The sequence below is a fragment of the Miniopterus schreibersii genome, assembly GCF_964146895.1.
Source record: "Miniopterus schreibersii genome assembly, chromosome: 1".
Lineage (NCBI taxonomy): Eukaryota > Metazoa > Chordata > Mammalia > Chiroptera > Miniopteridae > Miniopterus > Miniopterus schreibersii.
The window spans coordinates 74,473,181-74,499,384 of NC_138101.1; the positions used below are offsets into that span (position 1 = coordinate 74,473,181).

General features: G+C 50.2%; 1 protein-coding gene across 7 annotated transcripts in view; it reads left to right on the forward strand.

Moving 5' to 3' along the window:
- The window catches only part of PFKFB3 (6-phosphofructo-2-kinase/fructose-2,6-biphosphatase 3), an 80,274-nt gene that overhangs the window by 46,292 nt on the left and 7,778 nt on the right, over positions 1-26,204 (forward strand). For 3 of the 7 annotated variants that reach the window (XM_081155461.1, XM_081155462.1, XM_081155460.1), the window contains exons 2-14: positions 16,327-16,452; positions 17,423-17,519; positions 18,224-18,290; positions 18,857-18,931; positions 19,245-19,301; positions 21,354-21,478; positions 21,988-22,195; positions 22,629-22,775; positions 22,952-23,056; positions 23,213-23,342; positions 24,039-24,101; positions 24,226-24,290; positions 25,984-26,157. In XM_081155461.1, the coding sequence (XP_081011587.1) occupies positions 16,327-16,452; positions 17,423-17,519; positions 18,224-18,290; positions 18,857-18,931; positions 19,245-19,301; positions 21,354-21,478; positions 21,988-22,195; positions 22,629-22,775; positions 22,952-23,056; positions 23,213-23,342; positions 24,039-24,101; positions 24,226-24,290; positions 25,984-26,157 (1,439 nt within the window). Of the gene's footprint in view, positions 1-6,422; positions 6,934-16,326; positions 16,453-17,422; positions 17,520-18,223; positions 18,291-18,856; positions 18,932-19,244; positions 19,302-21,353; positions 21,479-21,987; positions 22,196-22,628; positions 22,776-22,951; positions 23,057-23,212; positions 23,343-24,038; positions 24,102-24,225; positions 24,291-25,983; positions 26,158-26,204 lie in introns of those variants that run through there. The other 4 variants (XM_081155459.1, XM_081155458.1, XM_081155457.1 and 1 more) reach the window with 3 other exon arrangements.

Below are 26,204 nucleotides of genomic sequence, written 5' to 3' on the forward strand. Positions count from 1 at the left end.
TAGGAATGTGTATGGAGGGGGGGAGACATGAAGGGACACTATGAAATTCAAATGTGAATTCATAATTCTGACAAGGACCACACCTTACTTGACTTATAATAGCCCCTGGTACAGTTGGCTTTCACTGAATACTTGATGAATGTAGAAAGAAATGAGAGACCTTGGCCTTTTTAGTCCCACGTGTTCTCTTGGACTCAGCAGAGATAAAGTCAAGGACAATGAGATGAATATAAAATTCCCAGTTCATCCACCCCCACTTATGGACAGACTTTTCTGACTGTCCCAATATGGATTTATCCTTAGCCTGCATTTGGCATATTCTTGCCTTACCTAACACCTTATTTTAGTTCTCTACTTTTATTCTAATATTTCCATTCTATTCTAAATGTACACGTTTACATCCACCCCTCTGGTCTTAAATTACAAGTTCTTGGGCCTGGGAGCTGTTTCTTTGTAATACTCATTGTGAGGCTGAGCACAGAGCACCATGATGAGAGCTATTTGATCACCTGCTCTTCCCTGGCTGGACCCAAGATGATTTAGATTCCAGTGTAGTTTGGAATGTCCAGTGTAGCAGTGTCTGACACACAGTTACTGCTTGTGAGCATCTAATAAACGAGAAGAAGATGGACAGAGAGCTTCTCGAGCAATTATTCATCTTTGTGCCTCTTTGCCCATCAAAGAAAATGGCTCAGCCTTGACCTCTTGGAGTCCTCAGTTGAATTCCGCAAGGTTTTCTCTTCCTCATTTTGTTTTAAGCCTGCGACTTAGTGACAAAGATTACAAACTTACTGATATTCTCCCAAAGATCTATGCAAAATCCAGAAATAGAACTCCACCCCCCCAAGTTAACACATAGATTGAGCTTGATTCTAGGTGCCAGATCATGCAAATTCTGTGTGTATGTGCCTGTCATTTGTGAGAAGCAAAGGTGTTAGAAACATATACAAATTTTGACTACTTTTCTGCCAGTTCCCTTCTGCCTCAATGCCTGGAACTACCCAATTTATGCTTGTCTTTCTTCCCTTCCCTTCCCCCTTCCCTTCCCCCTTCCCCCTTCCCCTTCCCCTCCCCCTCCCCCCCTTCCCCCTTCCCCCTTCCCCCTTCCCCCTTCCCCCTTCCCCCTTCCCCCTTCCCCCTTCCCTTCCCTTCCCTTCCCTTCCCTTCCCTTCCCTTCCCTTCCCTTCCCTTCCCTTCCCTTCCCTTCCCTTCCCTTCCCTTCCCTCCCCTCCCCTCCCCTCCCCTCCCCTCCCCTCCCCTCCCCTCCCCTCCCCTCCCCTCCCCTCCCCTTCCCTTCCCTTCCCTCTCTCTTTCTTTCTGGATTTGAGCAAACTGAACCATCACTGATTTAAAATTATTTTCTTTTTATTTTGAAATACAGGAAGTTACAAAATAGAACATAGAGTCCCATGAACCTATAACTTAGCTTTCTCTAAAGGTGACATCTTATATGACTGGAGTAAAATATCAAAACCAGGAAATTGAATTTGTACAATACTGTTAGCTAGACTACAGAATATCTGTTTTTTAAAAAGCATAAATATTTTGAAGTCATAAAATAATACTTTTAAACCCAAATAATATATATCTTGATATTGGGTTTGGAGGTTGGGAAGGAGTGTAAATACTCTGAAGCAGTAGCCAGGTATGATGCTGGATATGAAACACCAACAGGCAGTTTTAAGAGCATGCTCCCAAGCTCAGGAGTGTGCCCTAAGAAAAGGAAAGGCCCGCAGGATGTGGAGCAGCATGGACCGGGCAGAGGGAAATGGAAACTTGCTGGATGGTTCAGTGGGACTCCAGCGGCTCAGTTTGTGTGTGTTCGTCCAGAGCAGGCTGTGGCCACTAAGAAATCGTCCTCGCACCTCCATGATACAACATGTAAGTCTACTTGATTGGAGAAAAGTGTACGTGACATTTGCAGGAAAATAATGATTTTTTAAAAACAGACTTTCTTAGAGCAGTTTTAGGTTCACAGAAAAATTAAGAGAAACGTATAGCATTCCCATGTACCCCCTGCCTCCACACACGCACAGCCCCCCCTACTATCAACATCATTTTTTTAAGGATGAGCCTACACTGATGCATCATCATCACCCAAAGTCCATAGTTTACATTAGGGTCACTCTTGGCATTGTGCATTCTATGTGTTTGGACAAATGTATAATAACATGTATCCACCATTACAGTATCACACAGAGTAGTTTCACTGCCCCAAAAGTGCTGTGCTCCACTTATTCATCCCTCCTTCCTCCCTAATCCCTGGCATCCACTAATCTTTTTACTATCTCCATAGTTTCACCTTTTCCAGAAGGTCTTAGAGTTGGAATCATACAGTATGGAACCTTTTTTAATTAACTTCTGTCACTTTGATGGATCATTTCTTTTTGCACTAAATAATATTTCATCATCTGGATGGACCACAGTTTGTTTACTTACCTACTGAAAGGCATCTTGGCTGCGTTCACGTTTTGGTGATTATGAATAAAGCTGTTATAAACCTTATTGTGCAGGTTCTTAATTTTTTAAATTCTCACCCAAGGACATGCTTAGATAAAGAGAAATATTGATTGGTTGCCTTCTGGGGAGGAAGGGGGAGGAACCAGTAACCCAGTGTTGTGCCCTGACAGGGAATTGCTTGGCTATCTGTGTCTGTGTTCCCATTCATGTATGGGACAAACATTTTTTTAAAAGTTGCCCCTTTTCCCTGTCTTTGGATGGGTGGTGAGGTGAGGGTTTATTTTGTTCTTTTATTTGGTGTCTCACTGCACTCTTTTAGACATAAGATGGTTCATGGGAACAAATGATGACACTTTGTGTCTAATTAGCAACTTGGATTGCTCACAGCCTGCCACAGCTTGTTCTTTCTGATTCTCTCACTGGGGAAGAGGTGGGTACTAGCATGGTTTAACTGTTTCAGTCTGGCTAGCTGGCACCGAATCATGGAAATGAGGTTGCTTTTTGCTCTTGTTATGGCAGCATCAGGGAGCCCCAGGGGTAAGGGTTATGAAATGGTCAGCAGAGGGAACTGGGCAGAGAGAGGTCATGGAGAAAAATCACTTCCACCATCCATTCTCTGCCTCTAGACCTAGCTAAAGAATTCTCTATGAGCACCTCCACCAGGCAGTACTTACTGCACAAGCAGCACTTTCTCTGTGCTTTCCTGCCAAACAGCCCAACAGTTCTGGGTGAGATAGACTGAATCATTGTGGTCTTCCCCTTCAGGACTCTACTCAGCACTCTAGGGTTGGACAGTGTCCACCACCAGTTCCCGGGAGAAACTTGTCTTTGTCAAGTAGGGAAAAAAAGTTCCTAACTGGCTGTATTTCTTGGCCTTTGACCTAGTTCCTTAACCCTTCTAATCTCTAAACTTCCCTTTACTCACTTAAAACATCACCCGATTATCTAGCCATAGTGCTAGATAATCATAAAATCTGCCCTAGTACTTGGAGCTGTCCTGTCTTAAAAAATATCTTTGTATTAGAGAAATTTTTACACTCTAGGCATTGCAGCCTTTTCTGAAGGAGTGAGTTGCTGATCAGCAGCTTGGAGACCAGAAAATTGATAAAATGCCCTAGACAATTTAGTGAAGATGGGACCATTAGCAGAACTAGGGGAAGTGCTACATGGATGTTTAAACCGTAACTCCGAACCAGTACACTGAGTTGCAGTTGGGTTGTTTATATTTATTATTTATTTATTTTTAAAATCCTCACCTGAGGATATGTTTTACTGATTTTAGAGAGAGGGGAACGGGAAGAGAGAGAGAGAGAGAGATGGGTGTATGAGGGAAACATCCATTGTTTGCCTCCTGTATGCACCAACCATGCCCCTACAGGGGATGGAACCCAAAACCTAGGTATGCGCCCTGACCAGGAATGGAACCGGCCACTTTTTTGGTGCTCAGGTTGTCGCTCCAACCAACTGAGCCACACCTGCCAGGGCTGGGTTGTTTATAAACGGTTTTGCAGTGAAATGATTTTATCTTCCATGGGGCACTACCCTAATTTATTTGAGGGCTGCAAGCATGGCACCAATTCAGGCTGCTCCTTTATTTTAAAGTATTTTAAGGTGTGAATTCATCCTTGCCCCCCACGCATTCCTAGTTGTTTGCACTTAGATATCAGAAGTGTGTGTGTGTGTGTGGGTGGTGTCAAGTGAACTTCCGTTTGCCGGCTGCAGATCAGGTGCAGGAAGTGATGAGGCTGGACCACCTTTGCGCTGCAGCAGTGGCCACCGAAGGCATTACTGACACACCCCTGGGAAAGTGCGGGGGTCTGCACCGCGAGCGCGAAGGCCTACGCTGGGATCTCCAAGTTACGTCTGCTGCCTGGTGCCCTCAGAGCTGGACCCTGGGCAGACACGTTATTAGGTCAGGAGATTAAAGATGTGCTCTCACCCCCTAAGCTGAACCCCACCCCCCACAGTTGTTTGCAAGCTTAGAGGGCGGAAGAATGCCGCCTCGTCCCCTTGCCCTGTTTGTGACAAGTGCATGTAAAAGAACTCCAGTGGGAAGGTAGCAGGCATGCAGGCACACTGGTTCTTCCCGGGGAGGCAAATGTGCAGGCATCTAGGGGTGCAGCCGCGGTCACACGCACAGCCGGCCGGGCCCCTGACTTCAGCGAAACCCCGGCAGCAACTTTTCTCGGAGGCGTGGGCGCTCGCTAGCGAATGCTTTTCTCTTTGGATCAGCGCACTTTTATTTCAAGAGTGGAGTGGGACTCGCCCTGGGGTGCTATAGGGTGTCATCTCTGGCATCAGTTCCCATTGCAGAAAAACAAGTCCAATGCAATGCGCTCGGGTTTCTAAACAGTTGCCGAGCGCCGAAACTCTACAGTCAGCAAAGCTTTTGGACCGAGAGCGGGGATTCCGGAGAGGGCTGGGCGCGAAGGGGGTGGGGGGAGTGGGGGGGGGGGGAGGTCAGGGGCCCCAGTTGCTTGGCGCTCGGGCTCCCGGGCGGGCTGGAGAGCAGGGTAGAGGGGAGCCCCTTTGGGGGCGGTGCTGAGCAGCTGCGTTGGCAGCGCGAGAGCCGGCACGGTCCCAGCGGAGCCATGTGGTACGTGAGCGACGTGTGGCGGCAGCCTCCGCTCAGACTATTCGGCAGCACAGGGGTTTCAGGGAGCGCCGCCTACTTTCGCCGTCGCAGCCCAACCTCGGCTTGAGGTATGCACCCCCGCGAGGCAGGGCCGCACTTCTGCGCCGGTGCAGTGCGCACATCCGTGTCATGCCGTCGTGCTGGGGGCAGGCCCCGCGATCGCTGTTACGGGGCTTATAGTCAGGCAGTCAACTGCAGGGCGCAATAGGATCTGGTTTTATGTACTCTTCTACTAGGAGAGAGAAAGGCATGTTGAAAATACTGTAAATGGTGACTGAAAGAACCAAGATGCTTGGGTCCATTTGGGTCCTGCCGCCGGGGCTTTCCTGCCTCCTCCTCAAGCGCTGCCCGGGTTACAGATCTTGGGACTGGGTGCTGGGAGAGCAATGTTCAGGACAAGTCAAGGTTTCTAAGGGACTCGGGAAAGTGGGCAGGGTAATTACGAAGGACCAGGGGAGCCCCCTCCCCGCGGGTGGCGGGGATCCTGGTGGGTGAGACTAACAAGTTCTGGCAAGGAGGGACCGGGAGAGCTGTGCCCCACGGGCACTCTCAGCATCCTTCCTCAGGCTCCTCTCTCTCCAACCTTGAACACTAAGCAGTCTTTAGCTTGACTGTGCCTGACGCCGATTGTGTGTTAAGCATGCAGAGTACCGCCCTGGTTAGAGCATCACGCCGCCCACTGAATGTCGTGGGTTCCATTCCGGCCAATAGCGCGCACCTGGGTGGCAGGTTCGATTCCCAGCCCCAGTAGGAGAGCGAGGGGACGGCAACCAATCGACGTGTCTCTCTCCCATCACTGTTTCTCTCTCCCTCCTTTCAACTCTCTCTAAAAATCAATGGAAAAAATATCCTGGGATGAAGATTAACAACAACAAGAAAATATTAAAAAAAAAAAAAAAAAAAAAGCCGAGTATTGAGGTCCCACTCCCAGAGAGCCATCAGTAGGATGCATTTTAACCGGCATTATTGGAGATTCAGCTACGCGGGTCCACGGGCCAGTGGACGGCTCCTTTCCTCCCAGCACAGTTGAGGTGACTATTCTGGGAAGCCATGCCAGTCGTTTTGAGGGGATGAAAGGAGGAGGCTCACGGAGCCTATGATCTTAAGCGAAGACTGGGTTTGGGGTGTTATCCGCAGGAGCAGGGCGCACTACTGACGCTAGCCTGCAGGGGGCAACAGCCGGCAGCCTTCTGGCTTGCTCACCGCCCTTCCCCGCCCGCTCCCCACGTGAGAAGAGGCTGGAACCCGAAGAATGCGTTCCCGCCCCGAGGCTGACGTGTGCGTCGTAGCCGGCCGGACTCATAAAAGCCCCGGCGGAGCGCTGGGCATCCCAGCCGAGCCGGAGAGGAGGCGAGCGGGAGGGAACCGCGACTGTCACTGCTCTCGGAGCATCCCGGGGACCTCCTGAGTGGACGAGCCCAGCCCTGTGGAAGCTGCGGGTGCACCCTCCGGCCCCCGCCCCTTTCGAAGCGCTGGTGGAGCTTCACGCCCCGGGCGAGCGTTCGTCATTTAGCACAAAGCACGTTTCCAAAAAGCAGCGCCAGGGAGAGCGCCTGGGCCGCGCTCCCGCGCACAAACTCCCTCTTTTCCTTTGTTTCTGGGGGTCGACACGCGGCTCTCTTCCCCAAGTCTGAATTCTTCGCTAGGGGAGGGCTGCCGAGCCTAGGCTGCGAAGATGCCCCTGGAGCTGACTCAGAGCCGGGTGCAGAAGATCTGGATCCCGGTCGACCACCGTCCCTCGCTGCCTAGATGTGAGTGCAGATGTGCGCAAGGGCTGGACTGCAGGGGCTGGGCTGCCGGGGAGCGGCGCGCCGCGTGGAGCGCAAAGCCATTGTAAGGTGGGCGCTGGCGGGGCGCTTTTGTACCGAGTCCTTACCTCTCGCGCGCTCACTCGGGGCTGGCACCTCCCTCTACCGCTGTCTCGGCTGGCTGGGGCCCGGCGCCGTCCGTTCCTCCGCGGAGCGCGGGGCGGAGTTGGCGGCGGCGCGGGGCGGGGACGGCGCCGGCTCCTGCGCCGGCGCTGCGCCTCCCCCGGCCGGCGTCGGCGGCGCGGAGGCTCGGCGGGCTGCGCGGCTGGGCTGGGCTGGGCTGGGCTGCGCTGCGCTGCGCCCTTGAGCGCTGAGGGAGCCTGAAACGGCGAGTGCGCCCGGGTCTTGGCTCCCGAGCGCCGGGGTTGGGAAGCGCAGAGAACAACCGAGAGCCTTTACTTCGGGATCCTTGAGCCCTAAGGGGCGCGTGTTCTCCAGTCTCGGCATCTTCCCGGCGCCCGCTTGGCTGAGGCCGGCCAAGGGACGCGGCCGCTCTTACGCGAAGCATCACTTTGGATATCTCCATCTCTACTTCACCTCCTCGCTCTGTCCCTCTCTCTGTACGTCTATTAACAGCGCCTCTCTTAACCCCTCTGAATATTTCTGTCTCCTCACCCTGCCTTTCTATATTTCCACCTTCTCTCAGCCCCCTTTTCTATACATTTCTATCTCATCTCTATATTTCCATCTCCCATATCTCTTCTCTTTTCCATATATTCCTAACATCCTCTCTGCTTTTCTTTATATTTCTGTCCTCTCTTGCCCTGGAACCAAGCCATTGCCCCAGGTTTGGGGGAGTGCCTGTGGATCCGTGACTGCACAGTTGGCAGCGTTGTGCGCGCGCACACACACACACACTCTCTCCACCGTTGCTGGGAATTAGCTGGCAGTTCACCAACCTGCCCTGACTGTCGTTGGCCATAAATGCTTTGGAAAGGTTTACCTTAGTTTCTATCCCTTGCTACGGAGAGAGTCACTTCTTAAAAGGGTTGTTCCAATGGTTTGAAGGCAACACTGCTCCTCCAGGTAACTTGTCCAGGAGCCCATCAGGTGGATAGGGTAGAACCCAGTCATGGGTAGTTTGCCCTGGGCCAGGTTAGATTGCCTGACAGGTAAACATGGGATCCCAGGTGCAAACCCTAGGGGTGGCTCCTAGGTTGAGCAAGAGGTGGCCTGCTGGCCTTCTCTGCTGTCATGTTTCTCAGGAGGTGATCAAGGCCTTGGTGACAACTCACACAGCTCACCACCTTGGGCTTCGCTCAGATGTGAATCACTGCCCTCCCCCCCCCACACACACACCTGCCCCAGGAGGTGGGGAGAACTGGCCCTGTGGTGCCCTTGGTGATACTGGCAATGGGTACCTGCCAAGGCATTCCTGACACTGGGGGCCACTCCTCCACCAGCGTGTGGCCTCTGCTGGACGTGAGGGTTCTGGAGGCCACAGAAGCTTAAGGAGAACTAGATTTGTTTGCAAGGTAGCCTATGACTTGGCAGGTCTGCTTCTTTTAGATGTACTCTTTTTTTAAAAAAATACTTTATTTAAAAATCAAGAATACTTTATTGATGTTTAGAGGGAGAGGAAAGGGGGGGAAAGAGAGAAACATTGATATGAGAACATAGCATCTATGGGCTGCCTCCTGCACACCCCCAACCAGGGATTGAGCCTGAAACCTGGGCATGTGCCCTGACTGGGTGTTGAACTGGCAGCCCTTCGATGCATGGGACAACGAACTGAGCCGCACCAGCCAGGGCTAGATATGCTCTTAAATAGCTTATAAGCTGGGCCGACCACAGTCTGCTTGTGTTTCTCTAAAACCTTTTGGTGGTGAGGAATGCAGTGCCTCAAATCATGAGGGAGATTTGACTACAGCAAGATGCAGAAACAATCCAGCCCTTTGTGACTTAGAATAAAACATATTTATGGAGCACTTCATAAACTGTAATTGGTCATCCGAATATAGGTTGCTTCTATATATATGTAAATGCATGCATCTGTATGTATGTGTACACACACACACATTTAGTAGTCCTTTGAGGTTCATGATGGTGGGCTGAGGCCTGGGAGGAATGACCCTGAGGTTCCGTGTAGAGAGCACTGAGATTGGCTGCATTTGCTCAGTCGTGTGATTTTGAGAGACACAAGTGTGCAGTGATTATTCCTTCCTCCAGGCATCAGAGACTCATCCATTAGACTCTGTCAGTCTGCACGTCTCACACGCAGATGAGAGATTTGCCCTAAAAATCCCCGTCAGAACCATTCAGAGCTTGGGGGGTAGGAGGATGTTAAAGCTGATGGATTAATTCCCTCTCCCCACCTACTTCTAGAATTCTGAGTGTGGTTCTGAGGTGTAGTCTCAGATGCATTCCTCCTTGTGAAAATATCTGCAACCTGAATAGTTATTACATGCCCTTATTCAAGTAGCAGATGGATTTTCTTCCTCCTAAACCTGTTACCGTCTTTCAAAGTGGTATCCTAATTGGGGTCTACTGCAGGTTCCTTTAAGGGCATGGGGAACATTACTGTTCCTGTGCAAAGAACAATAAAACATCAGAAAGCCCCAGATTGATTAGTTTGATATTTTTGCCTTTGAAGCATATCTATTGGATATCCTATTAGTATAATGATATCGTGGTAAATACTTCTTACAAAACCTGGGCTTCCTTTAAATGCAAAGCATAACTTGGGGAGACTTACTGAATTGGTAAATCAGCTTTGTGGACAAGGACATCAATTACTGGCTGGCAAGGGCTGCGTATCCTTTCTGTTTATCATCAGTAGAAGTGGAGAGCCTCTGCATGCGAGTCCCTGCTTACTTACCCACTCAGAACCTCAGTTTTCTTGGCTGTGGCCAGGTAGCTCAGTTGGTTAGAGTGTCATCCTGATACACCAAGGTTACAGATTTGATCTCTGGTTAGGGCACATGTAAGAATCAACCAATGAATGCATAGATAAGTGGAACAACAAATCAACATTTCTCTCTCTGTCTCTCCCTCCCTCTTTCTAAAATCAATTAAAAAAAAAAAGAACCTTAGTTTTCTCATCTGTAAAGTAGGTTACATACTGTCTACTGACAGAAGAGTTTTCATCTCAGCAGGGGCTAAGAGCCACTGATGGTTTTCTAGCTTAAAGAAGGGCCACGGCCCAGCCGGGCATGGCTCAGTGGTTGAGCGTCCACCTGGGATCCAGGAGATCGGGGTTCGATTCCTGGTCGGGGCACATGCCCAGGTTGCGGGCTGCAGCCGATCAATGACTCTCTCATCACTGATGTTTCTGTCTCTCTCTCTGCCTTTCTCTCTGAAATCAATAAAGATATATATATATTTTAAAAAAAAAAAAAAGCATGACGAGAGAGTGTTTAAGAGAAACCCCTACCTATCCAGGGGTCGCCACTGCAGTTGGTTCTCAGCCCTGGGTACACATTAGAATCACTTTGGGGACATTTAGGGAGAAAAATCCATACGGGTACTCCAAACCAAGTTAGAATTGCCACAGGGGAGGCCTGGGCATCCTATTTTTTAAAGAGCACCATAGGTTCAGCCACTGGTGGAGAATCACTAATTTAGGAAAGAGCACATAAAGAATTTCAGGTGAGAGAGACTTCGGTGATCCCCAACCCTGTCTCTTAGTACTTGGTGCTGTGGGTCCTCTTCTCACATGTGGGTCTTAGTTTCCTTGTCTGGAGTGATGAAAGCCATAAAGGCTAATGCGGACGTAGGCCACTGTAGGAAGCATTTCCCATGTATTACGTTGTAGTTAATCCCCCCAAGAAACTTTCTGAAGCATCCCTCCATTTTACTGAAAAGAAGCTAAGACAGTGAGAGATCAAGTAACTTGTCCAAGATCCAAAGAAGCCATGGGAACTGGCTTTGAACTCTTTGTTTGACTCTAGGCCCTGCCCTCTAAGCTAGTGTGCTATTGTATTGCCTCCCAAGATTGTCAAATGATTCACTAAAATTCCCTGTCCCTCACTGTCTGTTGGCAGAGACCGTTTAGGGTTGGGAGGGCCATTTACCAAATGTACGATTGTGTTCATCAAATCGTACAGAAGAGCTTTTGAAAGAGGGTTGGCTTAACTGGGTCCTTCCCCCTCCCACCCCCACCCCCCTAAAGCCTCAGGCACACCTCCCTGGGGCAAGGTCACTTAGATGTTGGCCCTTAACATCAACTAAGCAAACTGTTTGGGCTGATGTGATCCCAGAAAAGATTTTTATGTCCAGTAGACAATAGTTGTGTTCACTGTCACTTTCTGAGCCTGCATTTCATTCTCCCAGGGCCAAGTGCATGCCAGTTTCTCAGAGAGCACTTCTTAGGTGATGGTGTAACTGCAGGGTCACAGCAGGTCTTTCTGTACAGAGTTTGGTGTGCCCTTGCTTGGTGGGAGTAGGTTTCAGTGGTTACTGTAGACACACGATCAAAATTCCATCAGGCAGTGCTGGGGGCTGACTCTACTTGCATGGGTCTGTCTTAAACAGCCCCTTCCATTTGTTCCCCTCGGACTTGTTATTGAAGCAGTAACTTAGCCATTTGTAGAAAAGAACAAATGGCTTGGCATCTTTTTGAGGTTAGCATTTTGGAGTGTTTCTAGGTAGAAGAAAGCTTGTAGGAGGGATGGGAGCAATAGCAAAGTCTCTTCCAATGGTTCATTTTCTGAGCATGAGTTGTGGGTGTTGGTATGATGGGTGAGGACAACTGCTGAGTGCCTGCTTGTCAGTGTGTTATTATCATAGAAGTTAACAGCGAACACGTTAACATTATCAGAGGTTAACCTGGGTTGTAGGGCTGATATTGGAATTGCAGCCTCTATCCTTCTGGCTGACCATTTTCAGGATTGGCTACTGAGGTCACCACAAGTGCTGCTCCCCTTGCTCACCAACTGGCCTCCTTGTCATTTGCTTCCTGTATCCACTTACGTGTGAGGAACTAGCACATGCAACCAATGTGCATGATATACTAAGAACCAGTGCACTGGCTGTGGACAGTCAGGCCTCATCTCAGGTGCTACTCAGGGACCCTGACCCTGGCTACCCAATTTAAACCCACCCCCACAACCACTGCCTGTTCCAGTGCCAGCACTCTCTAAAGGGACATCTGCTCTGCTCTCATCATAGCATTTATCACGCTCTGAAATGACCTTGTGCTTTTGTTTGCTTGTGTATCGTCTGTCTTCCACCCCAGACCGGATGCTTATCAGCACAGGGATGGTGTCCACATATGCTTTGTGCTCACAGGAGACCCAGCATGTGTGTCCTTGACTGAATGTAGTGACATTAGAGAGTTGTGGGTAAGCTCCAGAAGTTGGTGACTTTCTGTGAGTTCTTACTCAAGTGATGGCCTTAATCATGAATGACACTTCTGGCCTGAGCGCCACCCTCCCCGCCACACTTCCGTCAAGGTATTTATAGTCTGTTAACTCAGTAGTCTTTATTTCTTTTCTTTCCTTTGTTAAATTGATTTTTAGAGAGAGAGGGAGACAGAGAGAGAAACATTGATATGATGTGAGAATGAAACATTGATCGACTGCCTCCTGCACGCCCCCTACCAGGGATTGATCCCACAACCCTGGCATGTGCCCTCACCAGGAATCAAACTGACAACCTTTTGGTGCATGGGGTGATGCTCAACCAACTGAGCCACACTGGCCTGGGCCCAGGGTTTTTTTTTGTTTGTTTGTTTTAAATATGTCTTTATTGATTTTAGAGAGAGGAAGGGAGAGGGAGAGAGATAGAAACATCAATGATGAGTCATTGATCGGCTGCCTCCTGCACACCCCTGACTGGAGATCGAGCCTGCAACCTGGGCATGTGCCCTGACCCAGGAATAGAACCACCATCTCCTGGATCCTAGGTCGATGCTCAATCGCTGAGCCACTTGGCCGGGCCCAGTGGGCTTTAAATGCTTGCTTCTTTACTTACCCCTTTAACATAGTGAACATCTCCATATCCCCACATAAATATTTATGTTGACATCTAAGTTGATGTCTAAATACATCTAAGTATAAAAACTTTTTTTTGTTGTTAAAAAGAAATTAAAATACTAAACATTTATATAAGGTGAAGTGAAACACATAAGTACTTTTTGGAAAACCCTGTGCTAAAACACTATAATTGTGTTCCCTAGTCCCTGTGCTGTTGGGGAAGAAGAAAAGGGGGGATGGTATGAGAGGCTGGAAGGGGCTCTCTATCCCATGGGTTAAAAAAGCAGTCTGCAGAGAAGAAGAAACTGAGGGCCTGGGGAGAACCAGGGCAGGGGCAGGTGTTTATAGGACCATAAAGGTGCTTGAGATGTGCTGTGACTTTAAAAAAGAGAGGGGAGCCCTGGCTGGGTGGCTCAGTTGGTTGGAGCATCATCCCGGACACCAAAGTGTTGTGAGTTCAATTCCCTGTCAGGGCACACACTTAGGTTGCAGGTTCGATCCCCAGCTGGGGCATGTATGGAGGCAATGGATTGATGTTTCTCTCTCACATTGATGTCTCTTTCTCTCTCCCTCTAAAAAAAAACCAATAAAAACATATCCTCGGGTGAGAATTAAATATATAAATGTTAAACTGTTAAAAAACTAAAACAAAAAGGAAAGGAGAGGGATGATGGAGACTGAGACTCCAGATTTAGTCAAAAGGTTTTGTGGTTTCCCTGCTCTATTTGAGACCCAGGAGCACCGGGGCCCAGGGACAGCTGCGGCCACTTTTGGCAGCCTCCCTTGCAGCTCCTTTGAATCTTATGCAAAAAGCCAAAGGAATAGGAAGGATGATTTCTGCTTTGCCAAATAAGGGACTGGTGGTTTATTTGGATTTGAGATTAACCTGATTTTTCAGCTTTACATGTTTACTCTGCCATGTTTTTGTGGGTGTTTTGGTGCCAAAACATCTGCCAGAGGAGGCTTGGAGATTTGTGCATATGATTAATGGATAGCAGAACTAATCCCCAATTTGATAAATCAGTCAATATCGGTCTCTGCTTCCTTGGCATGAGTCCAACAAAAGTACTCCATGCAGGTGCACAGCTCAGAGATTGTGTGTGTGTGTGTGCGTGCGCACGCGTGCACACCCATCTGTCTCAGTGTATGTTTGGATGCTCTTGGGAGCAGTAGCTTGGTGGGGACATCAGATAAGAACAGGGAGAAACCAGTGGCTTTGGGGGAAGGATTAGTAAAGTATTGTTTTGAGGCACAAGTGAAAATACTTCCCTCACGTGTCACCTGCAGCTGCCACAATGCATACAGTAGGGTGTGTCTTATCTCGCTGTTGTTTTTTGAGCCCGTCACCTTTCTCTGCTTGCTTCTGGGGACTAAAGAAAGCTCATCAGCACTTCCTTGCTCCGTGCTCAGGCAGGGCAGGGAAATTTCTAGGCAGTTGTTTGTTCCTGGCCACTGGGACCTGAGGGATCCTAGCCCAGAGCTTTGGTGGTTCCTGAATGTGTCCTGGCCTCCTGATGGCCCTTTTTCCTCCTTCTCTCTCTGCGTGGAGGCCACTGATGATCTAAAACCATGAAAGGAACAGCTCCTGTGTATTGTGCTTGCTTCCTCCTTGCCCTTAGTATGCAGGTCCAGGGGGCAGATCCTAGAATAGTGTGGTTGGCGTTAGGACATCTGACCTCAGTTTGGTCACCAGACTGAGCGCAGGACTGTGTGTGGGCACATCCAGCTCAAGAGGAGGCGTCTTCCTTCAAGCCTGTGCTTGTCAGTGGCCTGGTGGCTCTCGCTCCTCCCCCATCTGGCACTCACCTCTTAGAGACAGAGCCCCTGTCTAACTCTGATGGTAGCCTAGATTTAGGGTGCAACCTGAATAGCTTTGCCTTCACCCCTGTGGCCAGTGCCTGGGAAGCAGTGCTGCATGACTGATGAGGAGAGCTAGGCTGACCGTGGCAGCCAGTGAGCTCCGGGCAGCGCTGCTGGCCTGGGAGTGGGCAGATGGCCAGCCTTGCTCCCCGTGGGCAGCTCCTGGCTCACATTTACTCATCCCCAGGATGCTGGAATTGCCTGAGAGTCTCAGGGGCAAGATGCCAGCCGAGGAAATACTGTGTGTTAAATGTCCAGAGCAGGGCTCTTTGGGCTGCTTTCTTAAAACACAGTGAAAAACCTCTCTCCCTGGTATTTTGTCTTATTGAGATTCCAAGGCACACGGCACAGTAGTTAAGCAGCTAAGCCAGGAGGAGATTTTCAAGACAAGATCTTCTGAGTTTACTGGGGCTCTGCCAGGGCTCAGTGACCTGGAGCATCTGGGGCTCTGTTACCTGCCATTTCTTTTTTATTTTTATTTATTGATTTTAGAGAGAGGAAGGGAAAGGGGGGGAGAAAGGGGGGGAGGGAGGGGGAGAGAGAGAAGCATCAATTTCTTGTTCTGCTTATTTATGCATTCATTGGTTGATTCTTGTAAGTGCCCTGGCCAGAGATCGAACTGGCAACCTTGGCGTATCAGGACGATGATCCTGAGTTACCCGGCCGGAGCTTGACCTGCCATTTCTTTTTTTTTTTTTTTTTTTAAAGGACTCATTTTCTGGGGTTTTTTTGTGTGTGTTTTAAATATATCTTTATTGATTTCAGAGAGAGGAAGGGAGAGGGAGAGAGAGAGAGAGAGAGACATCAATGATGAGTCATCATTGATCGGCTTCCTCCTGCATGTCCCCTACCTGGGCATGTGCCCTGACCAGGAATCAAACCACGATCTCCTGGATCCTAGGTTGATGCTCAACTGCTGAGCAACGCCCAGCCGGGCGACCTGCCATTTCTTAAGCAGGGCCCTGGCATCAATCAGAACTTGGCAAAAAAGGTCAGGAGAGTCTCAGGGACAGAGGAATTTATCTGTCACCCTTTATGGGCGTGGTGCAGCATTCTTTTGGGTCCCTGACCTACTTTCATTTGATCAACTCTTACTTTTAAAAATTGTCTTTAAAAACAATTTTTAGGAAGGTCACCCAGATCTGCCCTGTGGAGGTTAGGAAATTGATGACTGGCTTCTCTCTGTATTCCAGCTGTAGAGTCCCATCCTCCCATCCCCCCCACCCCACCACGTCCCACTCCTACCTGCCACCTCAGTTTACATATTACGTTTGGAAATACCTCTCCTACTGTTGGCCTCATCGTACGTGCTGTTGGGGGGTGCCTTCCTTATACTCCCAGGAGTGCCTTCCACTTGGGGGTTAGCAACTGGGTTCCCAGCTGGCTTTAGGGTCCTACGAGTATCAGGCTGGGAATTAAGGTCCCTTTCATTCATCACCTGAAAGCAAGATGGAGCTGCAAGGTGTGACTAAATGGCTCTGGCCACCAGGGGGTGCTAGTCCCACTGGACTATATAATACCCAGGGCTTTAAGGTGGGAATGAAATAAGAATTTCTGTAGAAGTTTCAAAAGGTTGTTGTGGGGCACAGGACTGTCCATCCTCGAGCACTGCTTCATCCATGACACTTTTCTTTGTTGCTCCTACCAGCCTGTGGGCCGAAGCTGACCAACTCCCCGACAGTGATTGTCATGGTGGGCCTCCCAGCCCGGGGTAAGACCTACATCTCCAAGAAGCTGACTCGCTACCTCAACTGGATTGGCGTCCCCACGAAAGGTGAGGCCGTGACCCAAGGCTGATAGTCACACTGCGTGCTGCAGTCCTGCTCTCCAACCCCTCCCTTCCTCCCTCCCCCCCCCCCCCCATCCTAGCTGCTGGGACTCACCATGCAGGACCATTCTTGGCCTGCTCTGTCCCTAGAGTGGAGTGGAGGGGACCCTTTTTGGCTGCATCACCCAGCATGCTGTTTATACTCCCTTACTTTGTGTTGGGATCTTTTCTGACTGGCTGCTCTGTTATTCCCACTGCCCTGAATCCTGCCTAGCTCAGCCCTCACCCCCTTCAAGAAGCCTTCTCTGGCCTCCGCAGTCTATGCTGATCTTTTTTCTTTAAACCCCTATGGCACTTAGTTGTGACATTCCGCCACTGACTGTCATAAAATGTCCATGTCATTGACTGTATTTTGATGAATCTTTGCCTGGTTTCCTCAACTGTGCAGGAAATGTCTTAAGGACAGGCACTGATTTTTACATTTGCTATCCCCCTGCTGCGCTCAGCACAGCGTCTCAGATAGTAAGTACCCAGTAAATATTCAGTGCTTCCCATGGGTGCAGGCTGCTGTGTCTACAGAATGGCTGATTTGGGCCTGGCAGTGGTGTGCAAGCCCACTGTCTCCTAGGCACCGTCGGCAGAAATCATTGCATCTGTTTTTGTTAGATGTGTGACTGTGACCTGTTCTCACAATCTCAGCCTCTAGTCCCTGACTTTGTGAGGCTGGACTGGACACTGGGCTGTAGGAGACAATCTGTGGAAAAGCAGGAGGCTCTGAGCCATGTTTGGTCTGGGGGAAGCTGGGCTGCCTCCTAGTTCAATGATTGCACCTGACCAGGAGGTCCACTTTCTAGTTTCCCCATCTTACCAGGATCTTATTCAAGTTTGTGTGTGTGTGTATTGGTTTGGTTTGCTTTTTTGAAGAGTGTTCCCAGCGTCCTGGGGGCCAGCTGAGTGTCCTCTCTCTTCTCTACAGTGTTCAATGTCGGGGAGTATCGCCGGGAGGCCGTGAAGCAGTACAGCTCCTACAACTTCTTCCGCCCTGACAATGAGGAGGCCATGAGAGTCAGAAAGTAAGGCTGGGCTGCTGAGCTGCCTCAGGAGGCCTTGGGTTTTGGTTTGCTTTGCTTTTGAAGGCCAGGTTCTGTAAGAGAAAGAGGAAGCTGCCCTGCTGTGTGGCTCTCAGCAGGTGGCTGTCAGATCTGGCCCCACCTATGTGTGTGAAGAGGAGTTTCCTGGCTGCTCTGAGACTTGTTGCTTTTATCTGCTCCGGATGTTCTGGATGCTCCGCTCTGGATGGTCTAATCCAGCTGATGTGACACAGATCAACAACAATGTTTCATTATTAAGAATGAACAAAATTGTTTTCATGGACAATCAGCTGCTTACTCTGAAAAGGGTTTTTTTTTTTAAGCCCAAGGTGATTTTGAAACCCAAGTGCAATGGTGTCCAACTCTGGCTGCACTTTAGAGTCACCTGGGAGCTTGGAAAGATCCCAATTCTAGGCCTACCCTAGACCAGTTTAGTGAGCATCTGTGGGCAAGACCTGGGCATAGGTTTCTTAAAAGCTCTCAGGGGGATTTCAGTGTGCAGCCAGCATGAATACCGCTTCCAGAGGGTAACTGCAACTCTCTGTGCAGCTTCAATGGGGAGCCTCTGGGCCTGTGGGGTCTGCACCTGGCAACTCCGGCCAGCCTGAGCAGTTTAGCAGTAGAATTGTCAGTCACTCTGCTCTGATGTCCACCTCTGATACATGTTCTCTTTCTCTGTGTTGCAGGCAGTGTGCCCTTGCTGCCTTGAGAGACGTCAAAAGTTACCTGACGAAGGAAGGGGGCCAAATTTCAGTAAGTCTGGGGAATATGCTGGTTCTAGCTCCAGTCCCATAGTGGGATGGTGCCCTGAAGAGAGTGAAATGTTGACACTGGCCTGAGCAATACCGAGAGCCATTGTGGGGACACCTCAATTAGGAACAAGTGCTGAGAGTTGAGGGAGGCTAGAGCAGCACAGGGTCCCAGGAAGGTGGTCAGTGGGGCCAACTCGGGGGCACAGCCAGCTGGTGTGCTCTGCTGACCCCTCCTCTCTGTGCACTTGGCACCACCCTCTGAGGCAGGCTGGACCTGAGGTGGCTACAGCCACAGAGCCAGTGTTCCTTCCATAGACACCTTCCCCTGCATGTTACTGTTGTTACTTTGCTTTAAGGATTGTGCCCACCCTTCCCCTTCCCTCCCTGAGAGCTGGAGGTGGTGGGAGAGGGCAGGGAGGGCAGGGCGTGGGCAGGGCGCAATCTCTCCTGGAACCACGTTTTTTGACTTCTACCTAGCAGGAACAGTCCTGATATACTTGGTGACTTGGTTAATAATGTTAAACTCAAACTTGGGTTCTCTTCACTATCCTTATTTCTCCCTACCAGGTTTTCGATGCCACCAATACTACTAGAGAGAGGAGACACATGATCCTTCATTTTGCCAAAGAAAATGATTTCAAGGTGAGCCAAACTTCTCTTGCCCTGCAGTGCTCAAGAGAAAGGAAAACCCTCAGAATCAGCTGATTTATACTTGGTTCTTCAGCTCCTGCTTCCCTGGTTTTGCTACATACAGATAGGGCCTTCCTGGTGCTGGCTCTTAGGGTTACCATGACTGGGGAGGGGGAGGCATCTCACTGTTGGGGAAGGGCTTAGGATTGAGTGAGTGGTGTCATTCCTCTTCCAATATGGTGATAACATCAGAGTGATACTGAAGTTGTCCCTTTGTGTTACCACATTTATTGTTTCCTAACATTTCTGTTTCTCTTCTTCCCAGGTGTTTTTCATTGAGTCAGTGTGTGATGACCCTACAGTTGTGGCTTCCAATATTATGGTAAGATAACGCAGGACTCCTGTTCTAGTGGCCCAGTCTCAGAAAAGCAGGGAACTGGGAACCAGGTCAGGCCCAGGGAAGTAACTAGACTCTGAGAACAAGCTGGCTGTCTCAGCTTGTTGTCAGTTTTACCTGAGAGGCAGGATCTGGGGAGGTCAGAAGTGCTGAGTGGTATTTAACTTAGAAGCATGTTCTGTGACCTGGCCAGGCTTTATCTGGGGTCCTTTCAGACAGTCAGCAGGAAGCATTCTTTGTGGTACATGAGAGGTAAGGCATGGTCTGGGAACAGTTTCTGTGGGTGACAGTAGCTTGGTGGCTGGGTGGTGATGGGGTTGCTTGGGGCAAGGGGCAGCCTACCCCTCCTGATGGGAAAGGAGGCAGCAGGCTCTTTTACTGTTAAGGGCCCTGGCAAGTAAGAGTGGTTGTATATTAACAGTGGTCATAGGACTTAGTGGATGAAAAGCAGAATTCCCAGTTTCGCAAGCATGGTGGTGGTCAAATTATCTTCCTGCTGGTGTGTCTACAACATACCTTCCTCTTCTCCCTGTGTCAAGGGGAGGTTTCCTGGATAAATTGAGGGTAATTGGCAGCTTAATTTGGTTAATTGTATCACTTGATAACAATATATCCTAAGTAGAAACAGTTACTGTGAAGATTTTACCACAGGTCACCTTCTCACGTTGTAGGTAATTGTCTGTCCAGCTTAAATACATCAGAATAAGGCATAGCTAGCTATAAAGAGAAGCGGGTCTGATATTTTTACAGGGAACCCTGTGGTATTGCTACATGTAAGTTTGCATCTTTAAAAGGATGCTGTGTGCTCATTAGCTTTGGTTATTGGGTCTGTTTGGGAATATTTACAAGCATTTCTAAGAAATGAGTTCATATTTCAGGAAGAGCCATTCAAATTGTGGAAAGTCAGTCTAGATTGGCTTCAGTGGAAGAGTCTCAAAAGACAAGGAAACAGAAGTAATCTGAACAAAGGATGTTGCTGTATTTCTTTGGCTTGGTTCTAGTAGTTCCACTTGGTAGTAAAGGAGAGAGCAGCTGCAAAGTCACTTTCCCCAGTGAGCAGTCACCATGTAGCTGGTCCAGGAGCCACTTGCCCCACCCGCCGTGTTCAGAAGCCTTTTTCTCTGATTAAGCCTCAAAGCGACTTTGCAGCTTAGCCGTGCTCTTTGTGTGGGTGGCTGTGCTGGGAGAAAAGATTTGTTTTTAAGAGATCAGTTCCGTGTCCTTCAGCGTAGTCACATGGTTGTGCAACCACCACCACCCCATCGAGCTCTAGAACTTTTTTATCTTCCCAGATTGAAGCTCTGCACCATTGAACTTGGATGTTTAAAGGGTAGCTGCCTCTCTTTTATGGCTGTGGTAGTTGGTGAGGAGGAAAAGAGCACATGCGTTAAAAAATGCAGAATTTCCCTAATATCTGCCAGGTTGCTCAGGCCTACTGTTGTTCGCTTAGAGGAGATGGCAGGCCCGAGAGTCAGTTCTCTCCATCTCCTTCCCATAAGAGCATTCCTTGGAAGGTACTGGGCGTGGAGGCCAGGTAGAGAACATTAACCAGGGACCAGTTCCTGTGTATGCTGCCCCATCTATGGGTGGTGGAGGAGGAATCCTGCCTGACACCCAGGGCCATCACCAGCAGCTCTCCGGGGCAGCTTTGTTAACCAACAACCTGCTCTTGGTGTGGGGAACATTGCAGATGCTTACACGGAGCTCAGTTGAATTGAGGGCTGGGATATCTGGGGGTGACATGGGTATTGGACTGATCCCGAATCGTGGCCCATTCAGAGATGCTCGTTAGCCCCTCGTGGATCTACCATCTGTTCATCCAGACAGTGATCCTTTGTCTACCATAGCGCCCTCCCCGTGTAGTCATCAGGTTATGACTTCACACCAGCCTTTTTCCTTTTTCTCTTAAACGCTGGGTCGGATCATCATTATTCTGAGTCTGTCTGTGCGTTCCCCGTTTGCCAGCCCCAAATCCTGCTTCAGCTAAAAAGAAAGTCTCCAGCATGATTCATTAGCTGCCTCTTTGTGGTGTTACAGGAAGTGAAAATCTCCAGCCCAGATTACAAAGACTGCAACTCAGCGGAGGCTATGGACGACTTCATGAAGAGAATTAACTGCTATGAAGCCAGCTATCAGCCCCTCGACCCTGATAAATATGACAGGTAGTTCCTAAGAGGCAATTTTCTCTGAATCATCTACTTTAGGGCTTTTAATGTTTTCTTGAACTTCCCACAATGCATTTACTTCTGGATACTTTCAGAAACTCTTTTTTAAAATATCGTTTGGAAAAAATCCTTCATTACACGTTCAGTGTAACTGTTTCAGACACTATGTAGAAGTTTGGAAAATGAATATCTGAGCCCAGTCTTGCTGAGTCCCTTTGCTCTTGCCTTTATTTTCATTCCCTTCTCTTGCTTTTCTCTCCCCCTCTTCTGGGAGACCAGCTCACCTCTCGACCACGCACTCTGATGTGCAGGTTGTAACCTCACACTCTGACTCTTGGATCAAATAGATTCAGTCTGTGCCCTCCAGGAGCGCACAGCCAGACAGTGTGGTTCTCTTGGGGCTGATCTCTGCCATTGGCCCCAGCCAGGTGATTGGACCCAGGCTGGCAGTGCAGTGGTGTTGGGGAGGAGCAGGGTTCTGATTCACCTGTCGCCTTGCTCTGCAGGGACCTGTCCCTGATTAAGGTGATAGACGTGGGCCGGCGGTTCTTGGTGAACAGAGTTCAGGACCACATTCAGAGCCGAATTGTGTACTACCTGATGAACATCCACGTGCAGCCCCGCACCATCTACCTGTGTCGGCATGGCGAGAGCGAGCACAACCTCCAGGGGAAGATCGGAGGGGACTCAGGCCTGTCCAGCAGGGGCAGGAAGGTAGGAAGGGAACAGGGAAAGGCAGAGGGCTGGGGAGTGGGGTGGGTGTGTCCCTACGTATATATACGTATGTGTGTGTCCCTGTGTTTATGTTTACATATGTGTGTGTTCCTTTCCCTGTGTGTGTATATGTATGCATCTGTATGTGTGTGTCCCTGAGTGTGTGTCTCTGTATGTGTCCCTGTGTGTATGTGTGTGTTTTCCTGTGTGTGTGCCTGTATTTGTATGGACAGAAGGGGAGCATCTCTGGGGCCGTGAGGAAAGTGTATGTGGGGGGTGGCTCCTCAGTTGCTCTCAGTGTCCTCCTTGCCATTTTAATGACAACATAGTGACTGTCCCCAGTGTGGAGTGGAAAGGAGCCCTGCACTGCCACTCCAGGGAGCACAGGAGCCTGAAGTCCAGTGTGTGTCCCTCTTGTCCCCTGCCCTCTCAGTTTGCCAACGCCCTGAGCAAATTTGTGGAGGAGCAGAACCTGAAGGACCTCAAGGTGTGGACCAGCCAGCTGAAGAGTACCATCCAGACGGCAGAAGCCCTTCAGCTTCCCTACGAACAGTGGAAGGCTCTCAACGAAATCGATGCTGTGAGTGCGGGGTCTCGCTGTGGCCATGGGGTTTGGGAGCAAGAGTGCAAGGAAGCCTCTTCCTGCCAAATCTGCTGGAAATCCTGAGAGCCCTTTCAGACCACAAGAGCTATGTTGACCAGTTCGAGGTGGCCTTTGGGGCAGTTTCCCTCAAGTGACCTGGGTGTTTTCTCTAGGGTGTCTGTGAGGAGATGACCTACGAGGAGATCAAGGACACCTACCCTGAGGAGTACGCTCTGCGCGAGCAGGACAAGTACTACTATCGGTACCCCACCGGGGAGGTGCGTGTGCTGGCTGCTCCCCCTTCCACCTGGGGTCACTGTCCATTCAGTAAATGATAGCCAGGTGTAGCTGCTGTGTGCTGTGCGTGGAGGAGCTCACCACGGCCCTTCTTGCGTGTGCTGCTCCAGCACAGCACCCGTCCCTCTGTCTTGCAGTCCTACCAGGACCTGGTCCAGCGCCTGGAGCCGGTGATCATGGAGCTGGAGCGACAGGAGAATGTGCTGGTCATCTGTCACCAGGCTGTCCTGCGTTGCCTCTTGGCCTACTTCCTGGATAAGAGCGCAGGTGCCCCATCCCCCAAAGCTTCCTGGGCAGAGGGGGGCTGGGAGCTGGTTGCAGTCCCTGAAAGGAGGGAGGGAAAGCAGCCTCTGGGTTTGGGGTAGCGGTGGACCTCGTCTTTCCTTACCCGACCTGCACAGGTTGCTGTTGGGCTGCTGAGGGTTAGGAGGAGCCTCCGCCTGCCGAGGGCTTCAGGCCCAGCCCTTCCTTGCCGGCCTCTGGGAAACTTCATAGCCCAACATGAGGCACGGTGGACCAACAGCTTTACTAACAGCTTCCTGAAGGCCTTTGTCCACTTACATCTCAGCGGCTTTGGGCCGGGTGGGGAGGGGCCAGCTCTTCTCTGCAGCCCCCGTCTAAGGAACAAACAGCCCGGAAAACTCCAACTGCAAAGTCTGAGTTGGCCCGAGGTTCACCTGAATCCTGACACACTAAGTTGTTTGGGGAATGATTCTTTTTTACCATAACTCCTTCTGTGAGAGCACGTTTGGGTTTGTTTTGATTTTGTTCTTTGGGCTAGGTGTCTTTTCTAAGGCCGTCTGCCTTAAGTGAGGGCCTGTGTGTGGGGTGGGGGGCCAGGGGAGACGCCCCTGCCCGGCCAGGCCTCTGAGGATCCGACCTGGCAGAGCTCTCACTGGGGGCCTGGGAATGTCCACCCTCGAGTGTCCTATCTAATCGTGGGCCCCTTTCTCTTCTCTTCAGAGGAGATGCCTTACCTGAAATGCCCCCTTCACACCGTCCTGAAGCTGACACCGGTTGCTTATGGTGAGTATGGTGACAGCCTGTGCCGAGTGAGAGCTGCTGCCCTGGGATGGTGGCTCTGGGTGGTTGCGGGGCTGTAAGTGGCTTGTCCCTTATAACCGGAAGCTGCTCCCTCTCCCCCACCCAGGTTGCCGTGTAGAATCCATCTACCTGAACGTGGAGTCAGTGAACACACACCGGGAGAGGTCAGAGGTGAGTGTAAGCTTCGTGCCTGTGTGCACACCCCCACCCTGTCCTCCATCCCTAGGACTGCTGAGTGACAGGACCAATGCGTGTGAGCTCTTGGGAAATCCCCAGTATTGCGTTGCCTGTAAACACTGACTATGTCTTGGTTCTCACTGAGGTAGTTTGTTGGAACTGGGAGGGCCTGGGTAACTTTCTCACCTTCCTTTTCTTAGCATCTGTGTGCTCCTGCCCTATCTTTCTTGTGGCTTCTTGGCATCTTCTTTTTTCTCTTTCCATGCTTTCTTCCCCCAGACACATTCTGCTCTTAACTATAACCACAGCACAAATATTGTTGCCTTTTCCTTTGGGGAAACTACTGTCAGGTTCCAGAGCCACCGGCTAAAACAGGGTCAGCAAATCCGCTAAGTCACCTCTGTGCACTTAGATACAGAATTACCAAGAAATCATAATAGTGAAAAAGGAAGTGGGGCTGGAGAAACATATGATTTGGAAATTAGAGACATAGGGATGGTGGATGGAATGTGTTTCAGGAGACCCTGGTGCCTGGTGGCATCTGATTCCCGCCTGGGAGATCTGAGATTTGGTGGTCATCCTGGTGGGCTCTCCCAAGGGCAGAGTCGCTTTCTGCCCAGGTGTATGTTGTGGAAGAAAGCTGGAATTGACTTTGTGCTTACTACTGAAATGCAGTGCTTTGCCAGCATTAGTCAGACACTTCCTGTACACTGAGTACAACATTCCCATTTGTGCAGGGGAGTTTCCTGTCCCCAGAAAGCTTGGCCAGAAGGTTTTGGCATTAAAATCCTGGCTTCCACCGGCAGTTGCCTGGCTGGCTGCCTGAAACACAGGAGGACGGCATCCCTTGGCTCTGTGGCACCTCCTTCTGAACGTGTGTGGGTGGCGGGTGCTGCATTTCCTCTGGCTCTGTGCCAAGCAGCCTCCAAACCTGAACCCCCAGCAGTGGGGTTCTGCTGAACTGGGCTCTGATGGTCCCTGAACCCTGGACTGTGCAGAACTGGTGGAGACAGACCCCAACGCAGGTTCCTGGGTCACAAGCTACAGTGACAGGCCACGGGGATTTCCCCAATCCCATAGTTGCTTGATCAGAAGGCTAGTGTTTGGCCTTGGCTGGCTTTGAAACCTACCTTTCCTGTCCTGAGCCTGGTATGGTTGTGGGACACAGGAGCCGTTCCATGCCTGCTCTGCAGATCCTGGCTCGAGGTTAGCAAGTGGGAGTCCAGCACCGACACCTCCTCCTCCCTGCCCCTCTGTTGTCCTGTCCCCTTAGTAGTTACCCGAGCCTCACATCAAGGCCTGTCTCCCCTCCATGCCCCTCCTTGGAGGCTGGCAGCCAGGTTCTTTTCTCCCACCTCGTTATCTGCTGCAATTGAATGACTGCAGAGCCGGTCCTGTGTCCTTCCCTCACCTGCTTTGTGAATGTCGTGCTCATCTGGGTGGGTGTCTTGGAGTGATCCAGAGAAGGGCCTCGGGAGGAGATCATCCCTTGATCTTGCCAACTGGGAGATGCAAGACAAAACAGCAACCCAGTGGTCCCAGGGCCGTTCACCTTGGTCAGTCTTGTCGTGTCAGTAAAATCCAGAAGCAGAGAAACATGTTTTGTTTGGTTTTGATTTTTTTGGCTTATTTACCTCCCCTCTCTGTGTAACTGTCGCCTTCTCTCTTTTGTCTTTGTCTCGCTTAGGACGCAAAGAAGGGACCTAACCCACTCATGAGACGCAATAGTGTCACCCCACTAGCCAGCCCCGAGCCCACCAAAAAGCCTCGCATCAACAGCTTTGAGGAGCATGTGGCCTCTGCCTCCGCTGCCCTGCCCAACTGCCTGCCCCCGGAGGTGCCCGCGCAGCTGCCCGGACAAGTGCGTTACCCCCCTTTTCCTTCCTTGCCGTCATGTCTCCTGTGTGG